Source organism: Lissotriton helveticus, chromosome 7 (genome assembly GCF_964261635.1).
Source record: "Lissotriton helveticus chromosome 7, aLisHel1.1, whole genome shotgun sequence".
NCBI classification, from domain to species: Eukaryota; Metazoa; Chordata; class Amphibia; order Caudata; family Salamandridae; genus Lissotriton; species Lissotriton helveticus.
Window position 1 is genome coordinate 562807460 of NC_136068.1, and position 22212 is coordinate 562829671.

General features: G+C 45.8%; 1 protein-coding gene across 2 annotated transcripts in view; it reads left to right on the forward strand.

Moving 5' to 3' along the window:
- The window catches only part of LOC144768747 (uncharacterized), a 221637-nt gene that overhangs the window by 107567 nt on the left and 91858 nt on the right, over positions 1–22212 (forward strand). For both annotated transcript variants that reach the window (XM_078652635.1, XM_078652636.1), the window contains exon 9: positions 687–779. In XM_078652635.1, coding sequence (XP_078508761.1) covers positions 687–779 — 93 coding nt within the window. The remainder of the gene's footprint in view (positions 1–686; positions 780–22212) is intronic.

The window sequence follows — 22212 nt, forward strand, 5'->3', positions numbered from 1 at the left end:
CGTCTAGCGGCTTGCAACAATAACAGCAATCAAAAAGGTTACCCCATACTCCTGCCCTATCAATGAGCGACTCCAGGCCATAGTGCACCTTAAGGGCCCCGCCAATCACAGATCGTCCGCAGTGCAGGGCGTCATCTCCGGTCCCACAGTACTATCCACATCAGACAGTTCAGTCCCAGATTGCCCTTTTTCGTCTTCCGACGCCGATCGTCCGACCCGATCTTCCACCTGCGACCCGGTGATTGCTGCTGTCGCTGCTAACGCTCCCTGTTTGTCCGCCGCCAATTGCGCCTGCAGCAGGGCCTGCTGAGTTCTATGCCTCTTGCGGATGCGTTGTGATTGGCGCACCCTCACCTGCTTGGGCCTGCCATCCGCGTTCTTGCCCCTTCGGTCAGTTCCCGCCCTGTAGGATTCAAGCCAGGACCAAGCGTCGTCAGGTGACGATGCACAGAGCACTGTGATGTTACAAAGATTTTAGTTTGCAAGGCGTTTTCTAATTTGTATAGGTATTAGTGTTACTTTTCAGAAACGTAAATGAAAAATGGTGTCACACTCAAACTGAAAGTCGAGACCCTTTAATTCCTGTGTAGTTATTTTGCAGATGTTTACATTTTGATGTCTTCCATATTTTTTCAAAATGTAAAGCAGTTTGGATCATTCTTTCAGATCTCTGTTTCTCTTGACAGATGTCTGTTTACGCAGAAAAGATGAGGCAGCGGTAAATGTGATGGCTCGCCCTGGTCGAGGGGGAGGACAGGGTGCTATCGACACGGGCCCTGGTAAGTTTCATGCCTCTTGAGCTGCTGCTGTTTGGATCAACAAGGTGTTTCAATGAGCAGTCATTTCCCAGCAGTTCATTAATTTAATTACAGATTGCCAGACTATACTGTATTAGTGGGTGACTGCCTTTTCAGGAATTTCAGGTGTTTTTAGGTTGAAGCCTAGAGCTGCGTACATGCACAGTCACGCTGGTGAGATTTAGTGTTATCAGGAGGTTTCAGTAACTGGCTTTAAGCCCCGCCCCTCTTTCCCATTGGCCGGCATCACCGTTTATGCTAAACGGTGGCCAGCCATTGGGAAAGAGCTTTTGCGACTTGACTTGCTCCCGTTGCAAAAAGAATCTTATCTTTATGGGCCCATGTGTTTCAAACACATGACCCCATAAAGACAAGCTCCGAGGCGTGTTTATTTTTGCATCTGGCTTTCACTTTAAAGTGAAAGCGAGATGCAAAAATAAACCGTGGCTGCCTGGCGAGTGCTTGCTTAGTTAATTGTTGGGTTTCTGTGTGTGGCTCCGTTCTTAGATTCATTTTTAGGTCTCGGCCTGCGTAGGCTGCGCTTGCGCGGTCTCGCAGGCGAGATCTAATGTTTTTGAGTGTGGGGCTTGAACCCGCCCCTCTTCTCCATTGGCTGGCTTCCTAAATGGAGGCCAGCCATTGGAGAAGAGGGACGTCTGTCCGTTTAAGCCCCGTCATTTGGGATTCAGGGCGTGTTATTTCATGTTTTTTCTCTCCTCTTCCCATTACCAATGGGAAGAGGAGAGAAAGAAAAACACGCCCGAATCCCAAAATGACTGTGCGTTTCTCCGAAGCATTTCTGCTTGACCTCGGAGACACATGGTGGTGTTTCCGGAGCTGCTCGGCTCCGCTCGCCTCCCCCCCTTCCCTCTGCCCGCAGCCCTCCTCCGTCCCGCTCTCGCCTCCAGTTCTCTCTGCCCGCAGCCCTCCTCTGTCCCGCTCTCGCCTTGCCTCCCCCTTCCCTCTGCCCGCAGCTCTCCTCCGTCCCGCTCTCGCCTCGCCTCCCCCTTCCCTCTGCCCACAGCTCTTCTCCGTCCCGCTCATGCCTCCCCTTCCCTCTGCCCGCAGCTCTCCTCCGTCCCGCTCTCGCCTCCCCTTCCCTCTGCCCGCAGCTCTCCTCCGGCCCGCTCTCGCCTCGCCTCCCCCTTCCTTCTTTTTATTCAAAAAATTTTCACAATACGATATTGATTTACAAAAATAAGTTGCTTCAATATTTAATTGAATATATGTCACAACATGTATAGTCAGAATAAATTAGGAAAAAACATAAAAGGAGGCTAAAAAATGTATTTATTTTCCTCAAGTTCAATTGTGAATTGTCAACTCCGGTAGGCAAATATGGCGACCTTGCTGACGAAACTCCTCGCAGTAGCCTAAATAACATAGAGTCTTTCTTGCCAAGGCCAGGCAAAGTGTATTCAATTACTTCCCAACCTTCGTTCCACCCCTTCTTCCCATGGTTCCTAAACTAGAGCGAGGTGACTGACCCTAATGTGGCCACACTGGTTTGCGGTCTAGATGATTTTGCACAGACTCATAAATGAATTGTTAGACTGAGTCCTTCCTTACTGTTTATGACGGTCTCCTTTGCAGAGTGCGCTTTAAAGTTGTGGCTGTACCAAACAGCGTGTCTGAGTGTCATGTGCGTTATCCTGCGAGCGTGTTGACTGATTTACCTACACTCCACAAGAGCCCGTGCGAGATGGGGGTCTGCCTGCTTCTGATGTTCATGCTACACGTGATATCTGCTCATCAGGAAGTGGGTATAGCGGACCACGAGGGCTGGGGACACCCGCAGGCTGACAGTTACCTCACCACACCCATCAGCGTCTCTGAACCCACCTCCGGCCTAGGGCGGAGGACGCAAAAACAAGGAGCTGAACCCCGCCGGAGGCCAGAGAGGAGACAGCAGCCACCCGAGGTCTGAGCTGACCAGAGACTGCTGGGTAAGGGCTTAGCGACCACCCCCTCCGACACTGGTATTTGAAAAAACGCTTTGTGTTTTGGGTTCGTGTTACCTCTGGCTTTCTGCTGTTTGGAAGTTCCTTTGCGGGGCTGGCTGTGGCCCGCTCGGTTTGACCTCGAACCGCCTCACACTCGGAGAGCTTAGCCAGATGTGAATGTGGGTGACTTTGTTAGGATCGGTTCTTCGTTCCATTCTCGTGAACGCCGCCTTCCTCCCATGTGTGCCCTGCGGTCACACTAGTATGAACTTGTTCTGCCCGAGGGCGGGGGGCGCGCTCACTTAAAAACTGCTTGCTGACTCTTCCTCTAACAGTAGATAAATATTGTAATTAAAAGAGCAGGCTGTGGCTTCCTGAGCTCCGCAGCTCCCTTCAGTATATCTGGTCCGATGTCCTGCAGTTTCCCTGGTTGTCTAATGAGGGTCTGTTTCAACCTCTGGTCTCTTGTTGTTGTGCTTAATAAAACTTTACTTCACTGTTTTTCATTTCAACTGAACGTTGGACATGTGTTCCGGTTTGTCTAAATGTCCTATTTGAATTGACCTAGTGCAGGGAAGTTCAGAGATATTTTGCCATCCTGTCGTGAGGAAATTAATTGCAGTGTGTGCCAGGGTCGTTGTTGGCGATTTGAAAGCAAGCGAGGAAGAAAAGGGGCTGGACTAATAGGGAGGGTACTAGGGCATTTTACAGAGGTACATAGGAAGGGGAAGAAAGTATAACGTTTAGTTATGTCTAGAGATGCTACAGTATGATGGTAGGATACAGACAGTGGAAGAGGTATTAGTTATAAGCATGGCCACTGGAATTATGCAGCAGGAGAGTTTGTGCCTGTTTTTTCTTGACTCTTTTCCCTGGTTGTGAACGTTTTTTCTTGCCTCTGTTCCCTGGTTGTGAACGTTTTTTCTTGACTCTGCCCCTGGTTGTGCTATTTTTTTCTTGCCTCTGCCCCCTGGTTGTGCTCGTTTTTTCTTGCCTCTGTTCCCTGGGGCGTTACTGGGCAGAGGTGGGCGTGTGGTGAGGGGCAGTGGGTGCCCAGGGCATGGACGCCAGCGCACCGGCTGACCTGTGTCTCTGTGGCTGTGTGTGTGGCTCTTTGTGTCTGTGTGTGTGTGTGTGGCTCTGTGTGTGTGTGTGGCTCTGTGTGTGTGTGGGGGGCTCTGTGGGTGTATGTGGCTCTGTGGGTGTGTGTGGCTGTGTGTGTGTGTGGCTCTGTGTGTGTGTGTAAGGCTCTCTGTGTGTGTGGCTCTTTGTGCGTGTGGCTCCTTGTGTGAGTGTGTGGCTCTCTGTGTGTGTGTGTGTGTGTGGCTCTGTGTATGTGTGTGTGTGTGTGTGTGTGTGTGTGTGGCTCTGTGTGTGTGTGTGGCTGTGTGTGTGTGTGTGTGTGTGTGGCTCTGTGTGTGCATGTGGCTCTCTGTGTGCGTGTGGCTCTGTGTTTGTGTGTGGCTCTGTGTGTGTGTGGCTCTGTGTGTGTGTGGCTCTGTGTGTGTGTGTGGCTCTGTGTGTGTGTGTGTGTGTGGCTCTCTGTGTGTGTGTTTGTGGCTGTGTGTGTGTGGCTCTGTGTGTGTGTGTGTGGCTCTGTGTGTGTGTGGCTCTGTGTGTGTGTGTGGCTCTGTGTGTGTGTGTGTGGCTATGTGTGTGTGTGTGTGTGGCTATGTGTGTGTGTGGCTCTCTGTGTGTGTATGGCTCTCTGTGTGTGTGACTCTCTGTGTGTGTGGCTCTGTGTGTGTGGCTCTGTGTGTGTGGCTCTGTGTGTGTGTGTGTGTGGCTCTGTGTGTGGCTCTCTGTGTGTGGCTCTCTGTGTGCGTGTGGCTCTCTGTGTGCGTGTGGCTCTGTGTTTGTGTGTGGCTCTGTGTGTGTGTGGCTCTGTGTTTGTGTGTGGCTCTGTGTGTGTGTGGCTCTGTGTGTGTGTGGCTCTGTGTGTGTGTGTGTGGCTCTGTGTGTGTGTGTGGCTCTCTGTGTGTGTGTTTGTGGCTGTGTGTGTGTGTGTGGCTCTGTGTGTGTGTGTGTGGCTGTGTGTGTGTGTGGCTCTGTGTGTGTGTGTGGCTCTGTGTGTGTGTGTGTGGCTATGTGTGTGTGTGTGTGTGTGGCTCTGTGTGTGTGTGGCTCTGTGTGTGTGGGGTGGGCTCTCTGTGTGTGGCGGCTCTGTGTGTGTGTGTTGCTCTGTGTGTGTGTGTGGCTCTGTGTGTGTGTGGCTCTCTGTGTGTGGCTCTGTGTGTGTGTGGCTCTGTGTGTGTGGCTCTGTGTGTGTGTGTGGCTCTGTGTGTGTGTGGCTCTGTGTGTGTGTGGTTCTGTGTGTGTGTGGCTCTCTGTGTGTGTGGCGCTCTGTGTGTGGCTGTGTGTGTGTGTGTTTGTTGCTCTGTGTGTGTGTGTGGCTCTCTGTGTGGCTCTCTGTTGTGTGTGTGTGTGGCTCTGTGTGTGTGGCTCTGTGTGTGTGTGTGTGTGGCTGTGTGTGCGTGTGTGTGTGGCTCTGTGTGTGTGTGTGGCTCTGTGTGTGTGTGGCTCTGTGTGTGTGTGTGTGGCTCTGTGTGTGTGTGTGTGGCTGTGTGGGTGCTAATACTCTCTACTACTCTCTAATGCTGACCTATTGCCATTGTAAATGACAATACCATTTATTTATGTTTTTAAAAAAATAAAAAATAAAAAAATGCCATTTGCAATGCCAATAGCTTTAACTTTAACAAAGCCGAGACCTTTGCATTGTAAATGCTTGTTTATTACAGCATTGCTGTATTTTCACAATGGTATCTCTTTGTGGTTCATTGTTCCAACCCTTTCAGAGCCACCTTCAGAACATCTCTCAATTTTCCCTCATGTTTCTCTGCCTCTCGTATTCCTGGTAGATATTTTGTGTTAGGTCCCAGCTTTCTGTTGCAAGATCTCTAACAATGTGTGTCATTTGTATGCATACACGCACATTTATTTGTGCAACTTGAATGCACACTGTGCTGTGACAGGAGCACTAACCAGGGCGAGATTGATACGAGGTCTGACATCCGCGAGCCCTCGCCTCATCCCTCACCACGCTGCTTCGCTGGAGCACGGAAGCCCATTGATTTTAGGGTAATACAAGAAAATATTACATCTGCCTAATTGTTACACGTCCAGAGCCGAATGCAAGTAATCGAGAGGTCCTTTTATTGCTGCGAGCAGCATGCCTGCGCTCAGGGCACGAGTCGTAAAAAAAGAAGTGGGGGGATGCTGTCACCGGAAGTGACGTCACGACCGGAAGTGAGGTCACGAAAAGTGCCGAGCTCCTCGTCCCAGAGAAACCAAAGAGTGAAGTCCAGCTGTTTGGCAGGGGGAATGGGTCCCCCCGGTAAAATAAGTGGGGGGACACCGTCTACCCGCGTAGTACCCCGACTCGAGCCCTGCTTGCGCCCAAGATCGATAGGGACTTTGTCAGTGACGCTCTCCGAGGGCCCTGGCCTGCCCCGCCCTGCTGCCCGCGCCTTATTGGAAAACAGCTCGGCCCAGTCAGCATCCGAAATCAAAGGCGCCCGCCGAGCCAATGAGAAGCCGTATTTATGGGCTGGTAATTAAAAGGTGCTCAATCAGCCGCGTGCCTGTATCAAGCGTTATTTATTTATTTATTTATTTGTTCATTTACTTTCAAAGGGGATGTGCTGGCGACCTTTAGACACGCTCGAGTGACAGGATAAGTGAGCCATATTTAATGATCACTTATGCCCTGCAGTTCCTTAATTTTGACCAAGGGAGAATACGTTTGAGCTGCCTTAGCATAAGAGTAAATGGAAGTTTCTCGAAATTTGTAATATTTGCAAGGCTGAGAGTAAACAGCAGCTTGCACTATTGTCACGCATCAGAGGAATTTCCATTAGAAAGTCCGTGGTGGTTTACGAGGAAAGGAACTGGCCGCAGAAGAGGGGAAAGCTGTCTTCAAGTAGGAACAGCCAGTGTTGGGTGGTGGAGCGCAGGGATGCAAAGGTACGCTTTATTTAGCGCTATGTTATGTTTTATCTCTACTACACACTCTCTACTATTCTCTACTACTCACTCTAATTTACACACTCGCTACTCTACTATTCTCTACTAAACACTCTCTACTACACCCTCTCTACTACTCACTCTCTACTACACACTCTACTACACACTCACTACTCTCTACTACACACTCTACTACACACTCTCTACTACTCTCTACTATTCTCTACTACTCACTCTATATTACACACTCTACTACACACTCTACTACACACTACTACTCTCTACTACTCACTCTATATTACACACTCTCTACTACACACTCTCTACTACACACTCGCTACTCTCTACTATTCTCTACTACACACTACTACACACTCTCTACTACACACTCTACTAAACACTCACTCTCTACTACACACTCTACTAAACACTCACTACTCTACTACATACTCTCTACTACACTCTTTACTACACACTCTACTACATACTCTATATTACACACTCTCGACTACACACTACTACTCTCTACTATTCTCTACTACTCACTCTATATTACACACTCTCTACTATACACTCTCTACTACACACTCGCTACTCTACTAATCTCTACTACACACTCTACTACTCTCTACTACTCACTCTCTACTACACTCTCTACTACACACTACTACACACACACACTCCAGCTAGAGATTGCAGCAGTCAGAGCTGATCTGAATTCAGTAAACATCAGACTGGAAGCGGCAAAACAACGGATCAGCGGCTCAGAAGACTGGCCACAACACGAGAAAGGAAGTGAAGGCGCCAACAGAAGTAACTGGTTTCCCCCAGAAACAAACAGCCGACATGGAAGACAGGAACCGCAGGGGGAACATACGAATACTCGGAATCCCAGAAGGGGAGAAGATACAGCGGGGTCCTGCTCCACATTTCTCGAAGACCTGATCCTCAAGCTCACCAATCTAAAATTCACTCGACAATTTGAGCAGGACAATGCATACAGGGTGCCTGCTACCAAGTCACCGGCATCCCAATTTGCGGGGCTGATCATATGCAAATCCTTGAGATCGCAACACACCGAAGATATTTTTAAATTCGCACGCAGGAACAACCAAATCAACTGGAAAGGTCACAAAATTATATTAACACAGGACTACTCAAAACCCACGGTGGACACCAGGAAGGGCTTTCTAGCCTTACGCCAGAAACTGAAAAGTAGAAACATTCAATTCTCGTTTGTAGCACCTGCTAGATTCAAGATAATCTATAAGGAGAAAAAACACTTTTTCACAGACCCTCACGACCTGCATCGCTATCTGGAGGGCCCAGCAGCACAGGTCATGGACACCTCGCTTGACAGCTCAGCAAAGAGAGGCCCATCACCGGAACCTAACTTTGAGGGGGCAGCCGTATGAAAACAAAAAAAAAAACAATACTTAATCAATATGACACCAGAGCCCATAAAACACCACTACCTCACAGAGAATGTTGCCCATAACAGTAACAGAATCGCCCTCTAAAACAGCAACAACTACCTCAAGATCACTGAAGAAGCTATAGTAGGCCCTGCTGGCCAGAGCACGAACTCGGAATGGGGTGACCGAAGTGGACAAAAGGAAAACTCGGGGACTACAGCGTATCCTCTGACTTCGGTTGGCTCACACAGACTACTGATCACACCAAGGCCAGATTAAGGATCCAAATGACAGTGGAGTTTACAATATGACTTTAAGAGACTACTACGCTCCGGGAGGCGGAATGGAGATCCTGCCATCGCTCCTCCATATTCTAGTAAGAGGGGGGGAGGGAGGGGGGTGCAGGAGGGGAGGGAGTTGCATCAGTATATCTCAGGTATCTATCCTCTTTATTTCACACCTTTTCTCTCTTCCACATCGTATGCCTATGCAAAAAAAAGGGGGCATCTCATGTACTTACGTAACAAGCAGCAGCACAATACCCTGAGTGTTGGGCACGCAGAACATCCGCTGCACTGTAAACCAGATGAATAATAACAAAACTCTCACCCTTACGGCAGACCTCAAAATAACATCTCTCAATGTCAAGGGCCTAAATCACCCCATTAAACGTAGGAAGATAGTTGATTATCTAGCAAAGTCCAAAAGTGACATAGTACTACTACAAGAAACAAAACTAGATGAGGAAGACGCCAAACTAGTCAGAGCTAACTGGATAGGGCAGATAGCAAGCTCACAAAGCAGAGAAAAAGAAGAGGGGGGTCCTAACCCTAGTCTCCAAGAAATCGAAGATCACGATAGACTCCCACATACAGGACAAAGAGGGCAGACTTATTATAACAAACCTCTCCAGAGGGTAAGAACAGTGAACATATATGGCCCTAACACAGACAAGCCCTATTTTTTGGGCTGACGTGTCAGACACACTAGCCAGAATTCCGCAGGACAAGCTTACTATTGTAGCAGGAGACTTTAACATCCCACTAGACCACTTAATAGACAGACAGTCCTCCTGCCAATACCACCCCACCAATTCCCACGCAGCACTGCAGAACATGTGCACCAGATTCAACCTCAGAGACGCATGGAAGCTACAACACCCGGACACCAGAGACTACACTTTCTACTCCAACCCCCATAGATCATACACAAGGATAGACTATATTCTAATCTCAGGGAGCCACAAACACCTGATTACAGAGTCCGCGATCGACCAAAGGCTTGTCTCTGACCACTCAGCCATCAATCTAAAGCTAAGTGGCTGTCACAATGAAGCAATACCTAGAAGGTGTCGTTTTAGAAACGATACCATTGCGAACCCGAGCAACAGGAAGGAAATTGAGGAAGCCATAGAGGAGTACATATCCCACAATGAAGGCCCTGAGGTCACCACTAACACACTATGGGAGGCCCTAAAAGCAACGATCAGGGGTAAAATAATCAGTATCAAGGGAAGAATAAACAAGAAATCGAACCTCAGGTTATCCCAACTAGAAGATGAGATAAAAAGTTAGAACTTGAATACATAAACGCCAAAAGCGACAACGCACTACTAATCACCCTTACACAACACAAGTACGAATATAATAAAATCATAAGCGAAAGAGAAGGGCTATGGTTCAACAAATGCAAAGCACTTAACCTTTGCGAGTCCAATAGAGCAGGGAAGCTCTTGGCTTCGTACCTGAAACACAAACGTAACCAAGTAGCGATCGAAACAATCACTGACTCACACAACAAAACACACACAAGACACAAAGAAATCCTCAGGACATTAAAATATCAGATACTCAACAAGGAAGATTGCACAAGATACCTAGACAGACTGAGACTCCCCAAGCTGGACCAAGCAAACACAGCTAGCCTAGGACAAGAAATCAACTGCACAGAGATAGAAATGGCACTTCAGTCCTTAAAAAAGAACAAGGCCCCCGGCCCAGATGGATACATGACCGACTTCTATAGAACCTTCCTACCTCAACTAGTCACAACCTTGAAAAAGGTCTTTAACCAGACAGCTACCTCAGGAAGGGTGCCACTGTCTATGAAAAAAGCAACAATAATAGTTATCCCAAAAGAAGGCAAAGACCAACACCTACCGAAGAACTACAGACCAATATCGCTAATCAATGTAGACTGTAAAATCTACACCAAAACCCTGGCAGCCAGACTGAACTAGTTTCTTCCCAAGTTAATAAGTAACACCCAAGTAGGCTTTATACGAAACCGTATGTCTAGTGATAACACACGATTATTCTGCCATGAACTAGAGCAAGTCGCGACGAGACACCGGCAGTAGCCATAGCACTAGACGCAGAGAAAGCCTTCGATAAAGTATCCTGGGCCTTCCCAGAACAACTTTAACCTAGGGGAAGACTACATCAGGATGACAATGGCCCTTTACCAGACCCCCTTAGCACGCATCGCGGTAAGCGGAACACTGTCTGACCCATTCAACCTCCAACAGGGAACCAGACAGGGGTGCCCGCTTTCACCATCACTCTTCCTACTGGCTCTCAAACACCTCATTCAGGACATAAAACTCAAGGATAACATAAAAGGGGTGGATATTAACGGGACAGTAGTAAAACTGTCCGCCTACGCGGATGACATTCTGATAATGCCCGAACATCCAAAGCCTTCAATAAAGGCACTAATGTCCACAATAGCTGAATACTCAGAACTTTCCGGATATAAACTCAATAATGAAAAATCAGAATGCAAACCACTGAACGTCTACTGCTCTAGGGACATGCTGGGAGAGTCAGGCCTGATGTGGCAGACAGGACACATCAAATACTTGGGAATATTCTTTGGCAATTACCTGATAAGCACCCTAAAGCATAATGAGAAAACCCTACTAGGGAACGTTAAGAAGCAATTCGAGAACTGGTCACCAAAATTCATGACATGGTGGAGTCGAATCGAAACATTAAAATGATGATCACGCCCTTGATAAACTACCTGTCAGGTATGCTCCCAATCCTCCTAACGGTGGACTTCCACCAAAGGATAGATAAAATGTTCACCAAATTCCTGTGGCGCGATAAGAAGGCGAGGATTAGCATTAAAAAACTGAGACTGCCTAAACCACAAGGGGGCTGAATCTAGCAGATTTTAAACTCTTCCAACTAGCCTTCCTAGCTAAACAAGGTACAGCATTGATTACCCAGGCACCAGAATGCACACCACTGTGGTTACAGGTTGAAAAAGCCATTCTGAACAACCTGAACCCACTAGCCCTACTAACAACAAACACATATCCACACTCAAACAACCCAATCTTGAGGAACACTAAAATAGCGCTCCTAAAACTGGACAAAATAATGGAGATCAGCATTAAGGGAACCCAATCAGAATCGCAATGGGCGAATAATAACATCAAATACAAGGGGAAGAGCCTCAAATTCGACACATGGATAGTAAAGGGCATCTCGCACCCACACCAATTAGATAATGAGACATCACCAGTTACATTCTCCGACCTGAAGACAGCCCACCAACTAGAGGACTTAGATCTGTATAGATTCCTAAAGATAAAAGCAGCCCTATCAAAATCGAAGCTAGACGGTTCCTAACCTTTGATCTTCCAAAGCGTAGCTAACATGAATAAAATAGGTCACGAAGTCTCGCAATTATACAAACTTCTCCGCCCAAAAGCTACCAAACTCAACACCAAAACAATGAATACTAGGATAAACATATACACCCCCCACTAAACGAACACGAGTGGAAGAACATGTGGTGCTCTGCCACCCGAAATAAGATCACCCCAGTCTTAGCTCAAACAAAACTATGGCTACTCCACAAAACATTCTGGACCCCAGACCACTTATACACACTAGGCCTCAGGGAGAGTCCAATATGCTGGAACTGCAACACAGGGAAGGGGGACCTAGAACATCTCATCTTCCAATGCCCAACACTCAGGAGGTTCTGGGAAAAGGTGTTTGACTTCATAGACAATGTCTTTAATTGCAAAATTAAAAGAGACTTTGCCTCGCTCACCACGGCATTTATTCGAACTGACCTCGCTTCCGACAGTGAGAGGGAACTTTTGGACCTACTCCTAACAGCCGCGATCAAACTGGTGCTAACGAACTGGAAGGACACCACCAAAACTACCTACAAGGGCTGGCTCAACTGGGTCACCCACCTCAGAGGAGTGTGTGGTAGCCGGCCTCAGCTAGATTATAGTGTAGTTTCTATATTCCCAATAGGCTCTGCGCATTGGAATAATATAATCAGCAGTGTAGACGTAGGACTGAGGTCATCTAGGTCTCTACTGACTATATTAGACTTAATTAGTTTTGCCAGCTAGCTCAGAGATCACTAGAAACTTTCTTGAATGTTCAGGAAAGAGTTAACTCTCCTGATTTAGACAAGAAGGGATTCGTTTCTGACAACTGCATAAACATGACAACTTTGCTCCCTCAGAATAAAGAGTGTATCTCTAGAGTCGTGTGAAAACAATATACGGTTATTTCACTCAGTCAATCGTGCATACTTAGTTTCACCAGAGTGCAGAGAAATAGAGAGACGGGCGTTTTCAATAAAAGGTGTAATTTATTGAGCAGTCTTCTTTCTCATGCAAGAGAAGTGAGTTGCCACAATTGCAATACTTATCACTTAACACTGATCTTGTTTCTGTAAGAAGGCCCAAATTCCTTCTTCACCGCGATCTTCTCTCTGACTAGATCCCCAATCTTTGGAATCCAGACAGGTCTTGCTGGGACAGGTTTTTTTTCTTCAGTGGCTGTTGGCTTTAACTTTATATTCCTCAGACTTCTTCTTGTTTCATTTAAGTCCTGCAACACAGCCAAACGGTCTTTGATATCAAATGCTTTTTCTTCTACCACTGAAGTGTGACTATCTAAGTCCTGAATGTGCATTCTAGTACCGAACAATAGTTCGTAGGGAGTGAAACCTTTTAGAGAATTTCTTGGCAGATTGTTAAGACTACGTTGGACACTTGTTAAATGTTTGACCCACCCATCACCCGAACCTAATACCCTTGCCGTTATAGATTGCTTTATGTCTCGGTTTTTTCTTTCCACTACCGCATTACCCTCAGGATGGAAGGGAAAAGAGTACCGCAATGCAATGCTCATGCTGGCCATGGCCTCCTTGTAAGCCCGAGAGCTAAACGCAGGACCCTGGTCAGAATGTAACATTCCAATTGCGTATATGCCGATAAAGACTCACAAATCTTTGTATAACAGTTCTGGCGTCAGTCGAGCGCTGGTTTCTACATCTTTAAGTGAATCTAGTCTTAATAATTATGGGAACGCATTTCTCCTGCTGGATTTTTGTGTATAGATAGCCTGATGCTTTCTAATAACGGTGTCCTGGCAGTGGTCTTGTCCGGTTCACGACTGCGCTCTCTGTTGCAGTCTGGACAATCCTTAGCAAATTTGTAATTTTGCAGGCTCATCCCCGGCCACCAGTATTCTGATTGTAATTCTTTTACAGATTTCATGATCTCTTGGTGCCTTAGACCCTCTCCCATGTGTGCGCCTTCAATCAAGAAGACTCTCCTGTTCGTGTTTGGAATTACTCTATCCCCACTCCAGGGATTTGAGCAAAAGGAACGGAGTTTGCATCAATTATGTATGTATTATTGAGTGGATAGCCGAGAGGTAATGCTGCATAGTCGCCTTTTAATGAGGCTTTTACCGCCAGCATTGTTTCTCCGTCTATGTGTTTTTTAGAACGCTTTTTTGTGGCTACGGAAGCCGGTTGAACCGCTTCCGCTGTGGCTCTGTCAGCCAATGAATTCCCTGCAACGTGAACGCCATCACGTTGATGACTCAGTGTATGTATCACGTGAGTCTTTCGTAGTTCTTTCTACAAAAGAACTACTTGTTCCCAGAGCTTGTTATGCTTTGTGTGGCACCTGTGTCATCTTTGTAACCGTTTTTGATCCATGTCTGCATGTCATTATTGTAAGACTTGACGCAGTAATGCGAATCGCACACTATTAGTGTGGGGAATTCGCGATCGGCATTTTCAAGCGCCATCTTTAAAGATCTTATTTCAGCTCGCTGAGCTGAGCAATTTCTGAGTAATTTAGTTTTGGTGATTTTTGGTCTGAATTTACCAAAGCGCCAGCGACCTTTAACAATCGTGCACGCTGCGTTGTAGGATTTTTTCCCTACATCGTAGTGTTGTGCAAATCTGTCCATGTGTACTGTTAGAGAGGCAGAATTTCGATTGGCAGAGGATATTCTTGTTCATATTCTAGATCTTCTAGTTTTTTCATTTTTGGGTCAAAATAGTGCTTCACGTCTTCTGCAGCAAGAGAATTTTCCCATTGTATCCATTTTGGATCTAGTGCCACTGCATTCAGATTGCGTGGGCTTGTTAATGCCTCAAGGGCTGATTCTGCTGTTAAAACAGATATCCTTCTGCCTTGGGCTTGGGCTCTTTCTTTTGCTAGAGCAGTTTGAACAGCTATTAGAATCTTTTCAGTAGAACTGAATTTCATTTCAGCTTGTGTATACAAGTGGGATTTGTAAGCCATGGGTACCGTTTTTCCCTCATTAGAGGTCAGGTACGTGAATCCGCATCTTCCTGGGATGACTGGGATTACAAGGTTGCGTACGTTTTCGCGTGTTTGCAATTTTGTTTTAGCTAACATGTCTGTTTGCAATGATCTTAAAATTTCTGTGTGTTTCGGGGTCCAATTTATTGGTTTGAAATCAGGTTTTATTAATTCGTAGAGAGGTTTAACCCTCTCTGCATAATTTAGAATGTATGTTCTTCCGAAATTCAGGAAACCTAGTATTGATTGTGAGTTCTTCAGCGTTTTTGGTGCTTGGAGTACAGCACACTTCTCTAAGAAATTGTCTGCTAGGCTCTTGCCTTCACTTGATAATTCATATCCTAAAAACAGGACAGTTAGGTGAGCAATTCGTGACTTTTTAAAGTTGAATTTGTACCCTTCAGCTGCGAACCCACGTATTATGGTGTTCACTCTTTTCAAGTGTGTCTCCAGGTCATCATCGGTGAGATAGATGTAATCGACATAAGATAATGCCTCATCATCATATATTTGTAGTAACTCTGTTACCCTTGCTGAGAATAATCCTGGGCTGTTCTTGAATCCCTGTGGGAGTCGACAGAATTGTTTTTATGACCCCATTATTGAGAAAGCGGTCAAATACCTGCTTTCAGATGCAATGTTTTGACAAAAGAATCCATTAGAGATATCTAATGTTGTTTTATATTTTTTGCGCACGATGTTATTCATTAGTGCTGCACTGTGTGAGTTTTGTACTGCAAATGTTTTGCAACAGGAGTTTAGGTGTCTGTAGTCCAAAACTAGACGATATGAATCGTCTGGCTTGGAGACATGAAGCAAAGGATTGTTCATTTGTGAGGTAATATTTTAATCACCTCCTGGTATTCAAGTTGATCTAGGATCTCCCTGACTTGCTTTTTAGCTTCTTGCTTAACTGGGTATTGCCTTTGTGCAGTGGGTTGATTTTGTAACTGGATTTTGTGGTGAGGAGAATCCTCATCCCATCCTACATGATTTTTATATAATGCAGGAGCTTGGGCCACTGCCTATTTTCTTGCAAATGTGTATTTTTTATGAATTGGAATAGGATTTGAGAAGGCAGGCATAATCATTTCTTTGCCATGAGGGCACTCCCTGACAAACTCTGGTGGCCAGTCTTTCTCAGCTAACAGGATGTCATAGCCTTTAGATAAGTTATCCCAAAAGAGACCCCTTACTTTCCTAGTTTTATCCCCCTCTATACGTAATGTTATTTCGTATAATTTATGGGGTTTGCTAACTCTGGTGTCTGCAGTTTCCACCTGAATGTATTCATTTCTGTCCACTGTCTCCAGAAGATTCATCAGGATCTTGCGAGCTATGGTTACTTCTGCTGCGCTGTCTAGCATTGTCTGGGCCCACTCTCCGTTTTTCAGTTGTGTCCTCAGTATCCTCTGCATGTTTTATTCTAATACTTGCTACCTTCTTTTTTGGAAATTGTAATTTTTTACTTTGATGAGCAGGTTCCTTGTCTTTGGACTTGACGTGCTCTTCCTTGTGTTCTGACCGTCCGCTTCTTTCCGATTTCTGTGAGGAAGTCTGAAAAGATCGAGAGGGACATGTATCAATATCTTGATATCTATCAGGTTTTCTCAATTTATCCCTATCTCTAAGGTTGTATCTTTTCTGAGAGGGCTCCCAAGGGAGACTTGCATCCTCTTTCTGGAGATCTATCTCTCCGCTGAGGAGACCTTTCTCTGGACTGGAATCTTTTTTCTCTGGGAGTGGATTGTTTATTACCATCCCAACTCTTTTTTGGAGTGTTTAGATTATTTTTAATAAACGTTTTTTCATGATTTTCAGTTAGTTGGGGTTTTATTGGTTTCCCACCCAAACTATCTCTACCTAGTTCTTCATAGGATTTTTCTATGATTCTGGCAAGTTCAAAAGGTTGTTCTGCTATATCTGTTTCTTTCAATTTCTGGCGGATCGCCACAGATGCTGCTTCTCCTTTTATGTTGGCTAATAATATAGCTGAGACCTGCTTGAAGTCTTTCAGTAATTTCATACCCAGAGTTAAAGCAGGTTCTGGACCGTATTCATTTTGAATCTGTCGTAGCACATCTGGTATTATCGCCATAGACGGGACACCATGTGTTTTTGTGTATATTGAAGCAAAGACTGTGCCCCAAGTGTCACAGTCCTCCACATGTGGTGCGACCCCCATTGGAAGGCAGATAATCCGAATTCTGTGTTTCTCATGAGGTGTAGTATCAGGAAATACTGCCTCTATCTGAGTGATTTTTTGTGCTAACCAGAATGGAATTTGTTCCCGTTTTGCGGGTATTTTGCCAATGGCTGATTGTATATTCTGTGGTGTGATTTTATTCGTGTACCCCTGGTGAGGGGTGATCTGTGGAATTATTATTGCTGGTTGGACTGTTGAAGTCCACATGACATATTGGACCAATTGTCTATGTATTTTAATTAGTAGTTTTAGCTGAGCTAAAAGTTCCCGGTCTGACATTTTATCAATGTCGGGATGCGGTGTGTAGCTGGCTAGAACCGGCCACATGGCCCCTGGTCTACCTAGTGGACCGAGCCTGGTGATGTGATTTTGATGTTTTAGGGCGCCATTAAACCAGAGCAGGTGCTCTTGGTAAGTTAGTGGGATTTCAACGTCCTCGAAAGGAGCGTATTCATCCGGAGGTTCCTCTATTTTGTAATAGTGGAATTCGTGTGTTACAGCATGTGCTGCTGGAAATTGTATCTATGAATAGAATACCTCTGTCTGCCGATATTCATGGGCCTCTACCACGAATATGACTGTACCACCTCGTGATGATACTCCATTTTATATACGTTTTTTAGTTATAGTTCTTCTTACATTTACCGGAATGATTATAGCATTCGGGTCATTGTCTTGGAGACTTGTGTCATCAGCTAGGAGTTGAGCTGCTAATCTAGCTTTCTCCCTTTCCTCTTCATTATTTGACATTTTAATGACAGGAAGTTTTGTTGCAGAGCAAGTTTCAAGGAAACAAAGATTAGGTGCACAATATTTTGGAACACTGTATCCTTCAACGTTGAATAAACCAAAAACCAATACATAGGAATCTCTTCCTACTAGGTTCCGGCGGATATTAACCTTTTACCCACTCCAGACGTCTATTGGACTTTTTACGGGAAAAGGGGTCTGTGTGAAAAAGCACGACTGAGTTACTCTAATGTCTTGCGTTAGATTATCGCCTTACCAAACGTTGGGCGCCATTTAGTGTAGTTCCTATATTCTCAATAGGCTCTGCGCATTGGAATAATATAATCAGCAGTGTAGATGTAGGACTGAGGTCATCTAGGTCTCTACTGACTATATTAGACTTAATTAGTTTTGCCAGCTAGCTCAGAGGTAACTAGAAACTTTCTCGAATGTTCAGGAAAGAATTAACTCTCCTGATTTAGACAAGAAGGGATTAGTTTCTGACAACCGCATAAACAGGACAACCTTGCTCCCTCAGAATAAAGAGTGTATCTCTAGAGTCGTGTGAAAACAATAGACGGTTATTTCACTCAGTCAATCGTGCATACTTAGTTTCACCAGAGTGCAGAGAAATAGAGAGACGGGCGTTTTCAATAAAAGGTGTTATTTATTGAGCAGTCTTCTTTCTCATGCAAGAGAAGTGAGTTGCCACAGTTGCAATACTTATCATGAAGTAAAGTGCGTACAGTAAAAGTAGTATTATAAAATAATACTGTAAAAGCATTGATATGGTTTCTTAGCCATATGATACTTTAAAATGGATAAAATATATACATACATAAAAACATTGACTAACGTACTCAACTGGTGCTTCTAAGATACGCCTACACCGGTGTACCTGACCTAAGCCTAATACATGGGAAGGAGTAAGTAAGTTGCAGTTTAAGTTAAGTTGGTTTTTGCCAAGGAATCTGAATCAAGAATTCTCTTAAGGATTTAGTCTTGTATCTCTCTCTCAGGACTCGATCTCCCAGCAACCCGCAAGGGTGACTGGAAACACCAGAGCTGGATTTTCTCGGCTGGAGAAAAGACAGCGTCTTTCTCAGTGCGTCAAATGGGAGGGGCGGCTTCTTTCGGCTCTCGCATCAGCTGGGCTTCGGGCAAGTAGATAGCCGCTCTGCTCCAAACCACCGTGTGTTTGCTTAAGGCAACGTTGGTATATTTATACCTGGAAGGTGCCGGGTTTGACGTAAGGTTGGACATAAGACGTCACTAAGAACTAACAGTTCTTTCTGGACTCCAGGAGTTCTTGTTCAAATCAAAACAAAAGCAGTGGGATTTCCCGGGCTGCTGGAGGCTTGGTTTGTTTAAAGAATGCGTTGTACTTTCTAGGAGTCTATGGGAGTAGCCTTGCCGTATTTGGACCGCATGGGCTATTACTAAATATGGATATGATTCTTATGCCTTTATAAGGATATTGTTTGTTATAACCACACAAGGGCATACATCGGGAATATCGAATCAGGGTCCTAGATAGAATCACAACAAGACCCACTAGTGCAAGGGGTTCGCCCTTCTCTGCCCAAAGTCCTCAGACCAATAGGAAGAAGTTGGCACAGAAACGGGAATAGAAAAGGTAACATTTTATTACACATCATGAGGTGGTGCTACGGTTCAGACAGTACCCTTCGCTATTGCAAGAAGTAGCACCACGAGCTAAGAAAGCATGGTTTATTTATACCCGCACGGGGGCTCAGAAGAAGGCGGTACAAACACAAGAGCATGATTCATGTACATATAAGGTAATATCGAGAGGCACAATCGATCAGTGGGAGGAGCTAACGGTTTTAGGGGCTGACAAACACATTCCTTTCTGGAACTAATCACTAACAGATGTGGACCCTTCTAGACATGCGCGAAAATGGGGGATGCTAAATAGAACTTGTTGCCGGGCAGATTTCAAGCGCCGTGGACAGGAAGATAGGACAAAGCACATGGTCGACACGCGGCAGCATGTAGCAGACAAGATGGCTGCCGTAAATACAAAATGGAGTCCGCTAAATGTCAAGATTACGGCTAGAACTAAGATGTCTTCTGCTAATGCTTAATCTAATCACTGTCAAACTACAACAAGTGGACCAACTGGTGTTGCAATACTCTCCCTGGAAAGCATCTTCCACGGGCCTGTTGGAAGTTTTGGACAAAGCCCTGGTTCTGTACAAACCGCCATAGGAAAACAACCCGAATAAGTTGATGTGCCGTATACTGCTATGCCTACCTGCAACTACCATAACGAACACTAGCGCCCTATATTGCCAAGTCAGAACGGTATATTTAGCTGTCTCTCTGCCCTATCCTCCTCCTCCGCTTATTCTTAACTTTCCTTTCCTAACCTAGACCAATGTCTCTATAAAAAAGTGTAGCCAGCAAAGGGAGACCCGCACAAATTGTACCCTACTAGTGTGTCTATGTCAAAGGTGGTTAACCCATGTATCAACTGTATGCTTAATTGTATATAAACCTTATAAAAATAAAAATGTTTTAAAAAATCAAAATTAAAAGTGGACGGCGTGTAATTTCTGAGTTCTGCAATGTTATCCTGTGGAAATAAGAACAAGTTCTGCAAACAGGTACAGTACATCGACTCCGGGACCAATCTCCACGAGTTAAGGTGGGCAAGGGCCAAGGCAGCACCAGCAGTACAACACCAGCAGCATGAGGGTGGTTGGGTGGATGGTGCAAATCGGCGTCGGTAGCCCAATGCATTTCAGTGGGGATCGGTCACTGTAAAAAAGGGCTACAGGCTCTGGCCAGTAGGCCAGTCGGGCTGACCCAGCAAGTGGGCTCAGACCTTGTGATGCTAGGGGACGGGGGTGCACCTTTGGTCCTCTTCTCCAGGGCCCAAGGGTGGCTGGTGCAGAGGTATCTTTAGGGTCTGGTTTTTCCTTACCAGAGCAGTCGCAGTAGAGGGGCCTGCGGGCAGAGGCTTCATGTGACGTCGGAGAGTCAATGGACTTGGGCTCTGGAGAACTGTGGAACCTGTTGACACCGGTGGCCCGCTTCACCTCGGGATGGATGAGACCGGTGCAGTGGTGGGTTCAGGTGTCAGGTTTGACATTTCGGGAGGCCTCAGTATCTTTTCTTTTGGAGTTTCTGCAGGATGCAGAGAACAGTTCCGCTGTTCTTCTGGAGGTGTTGGTCTTTATTATAGGCAGGCAGACTTTGCAAGTTTTGAAGGCACAGAGTTGCAGGATGAGTCGTCTGTGGTGCAGGTTCGACAGAGAACGGCAGACAGGACAGCAGGTCTGAGGCCAAGTTAGGCGCTCTTTTCAGTTTTCTGTTTTTACGGCTCTACGTGTCCTTCTTTGTAGGTCATCAGGATCTGCTTCGCTGGTGCCAGGGACTCCCCTAAATGTTGATTCATGGGGTAATAGGGGAGTATAGGTTAGTAGCCAATGGGCTACCGACCCTTTGTGTCACTACGTGCCCCAAATTACCACTTTCTGTGGGAAGTGGCCATAACGCTGTCCCAGAATTCCTAAGTATGCCATCACAAAGATGGCTACTTCTGAAAAATCTTGTCCACCACACAATAGCCCACCTTAGGGGTGGTACTAGCCCAAAGGTGGCACGCCTACCTGACTAGCTAATTTTCCTGCCTGTCCAGGTGCCAAGCAGGCTCTGAGCATGGGGGCTGGCTTCCTCTCCTTTGAAGGGAGCCAGCTTAACATTCCAAAGGCAACGGCTTCTTTGAAACCCCCCTGCCCAAGGAGACTAATCAGCAGGTCTTCCTAAGGGCGGTGGTAGTACACCCTTCTTGAAAATCACACACTAGAAGAGACAAGGGACTAAGACTTCTCTGACTCCCTTAACATAATTTAAATCTCACTCAACATGGAAGTGCTACAAACAGTATTCTATACCCTAGAATCCAGGATAGGCAGATACTACAATTCATGTAACTACCCACCTTACTTTTTCCACCCTCAACACTGTTCTTCATCAAAAAAATCCTTGCGCTCCATCCAGAGTGTTGGTCTGCACCTGGATGTAAGATGCGGCCCTATGATGAAGCATGACACTGCAAAGTGTGTGAGGGCAGAATTAAGATATTTACTGTCTTCGCCTTGTTTGTCTTGGGTCTGGGTGGAAATGATACATACCATTGCCATGTGGGTAGTTACATGAATTGTAGTATCTGCCTATCCTGGATAACTTTTCTGTTGAGTGAGTACACCCTTCTTCCCAGACAATCTTTTGTTCTGGGTCTCCTGAAAGCAAAGGCTCTCACCCTAGGAGGTCAGAATAGCGTCTCAGGTGGCAGGCTGCAAGCACACCAGAGGCTGGTAGGTTTTCAGGGGGCACCTCTAAGGTGCTCTCTGTGTGCATGTATAGGTAAATCTTACACTGGCATCAGTGTGGCATTACCAATACAAGATGTATGATACCAAACAAACATTCCTATTTTCAGTGAAGCCATCCTGTAGCTGGGGAACTCGTTTTAACCAGTGTCTAACACATGTTTTAAAATTACTTCCCTGGTGACTTGTAC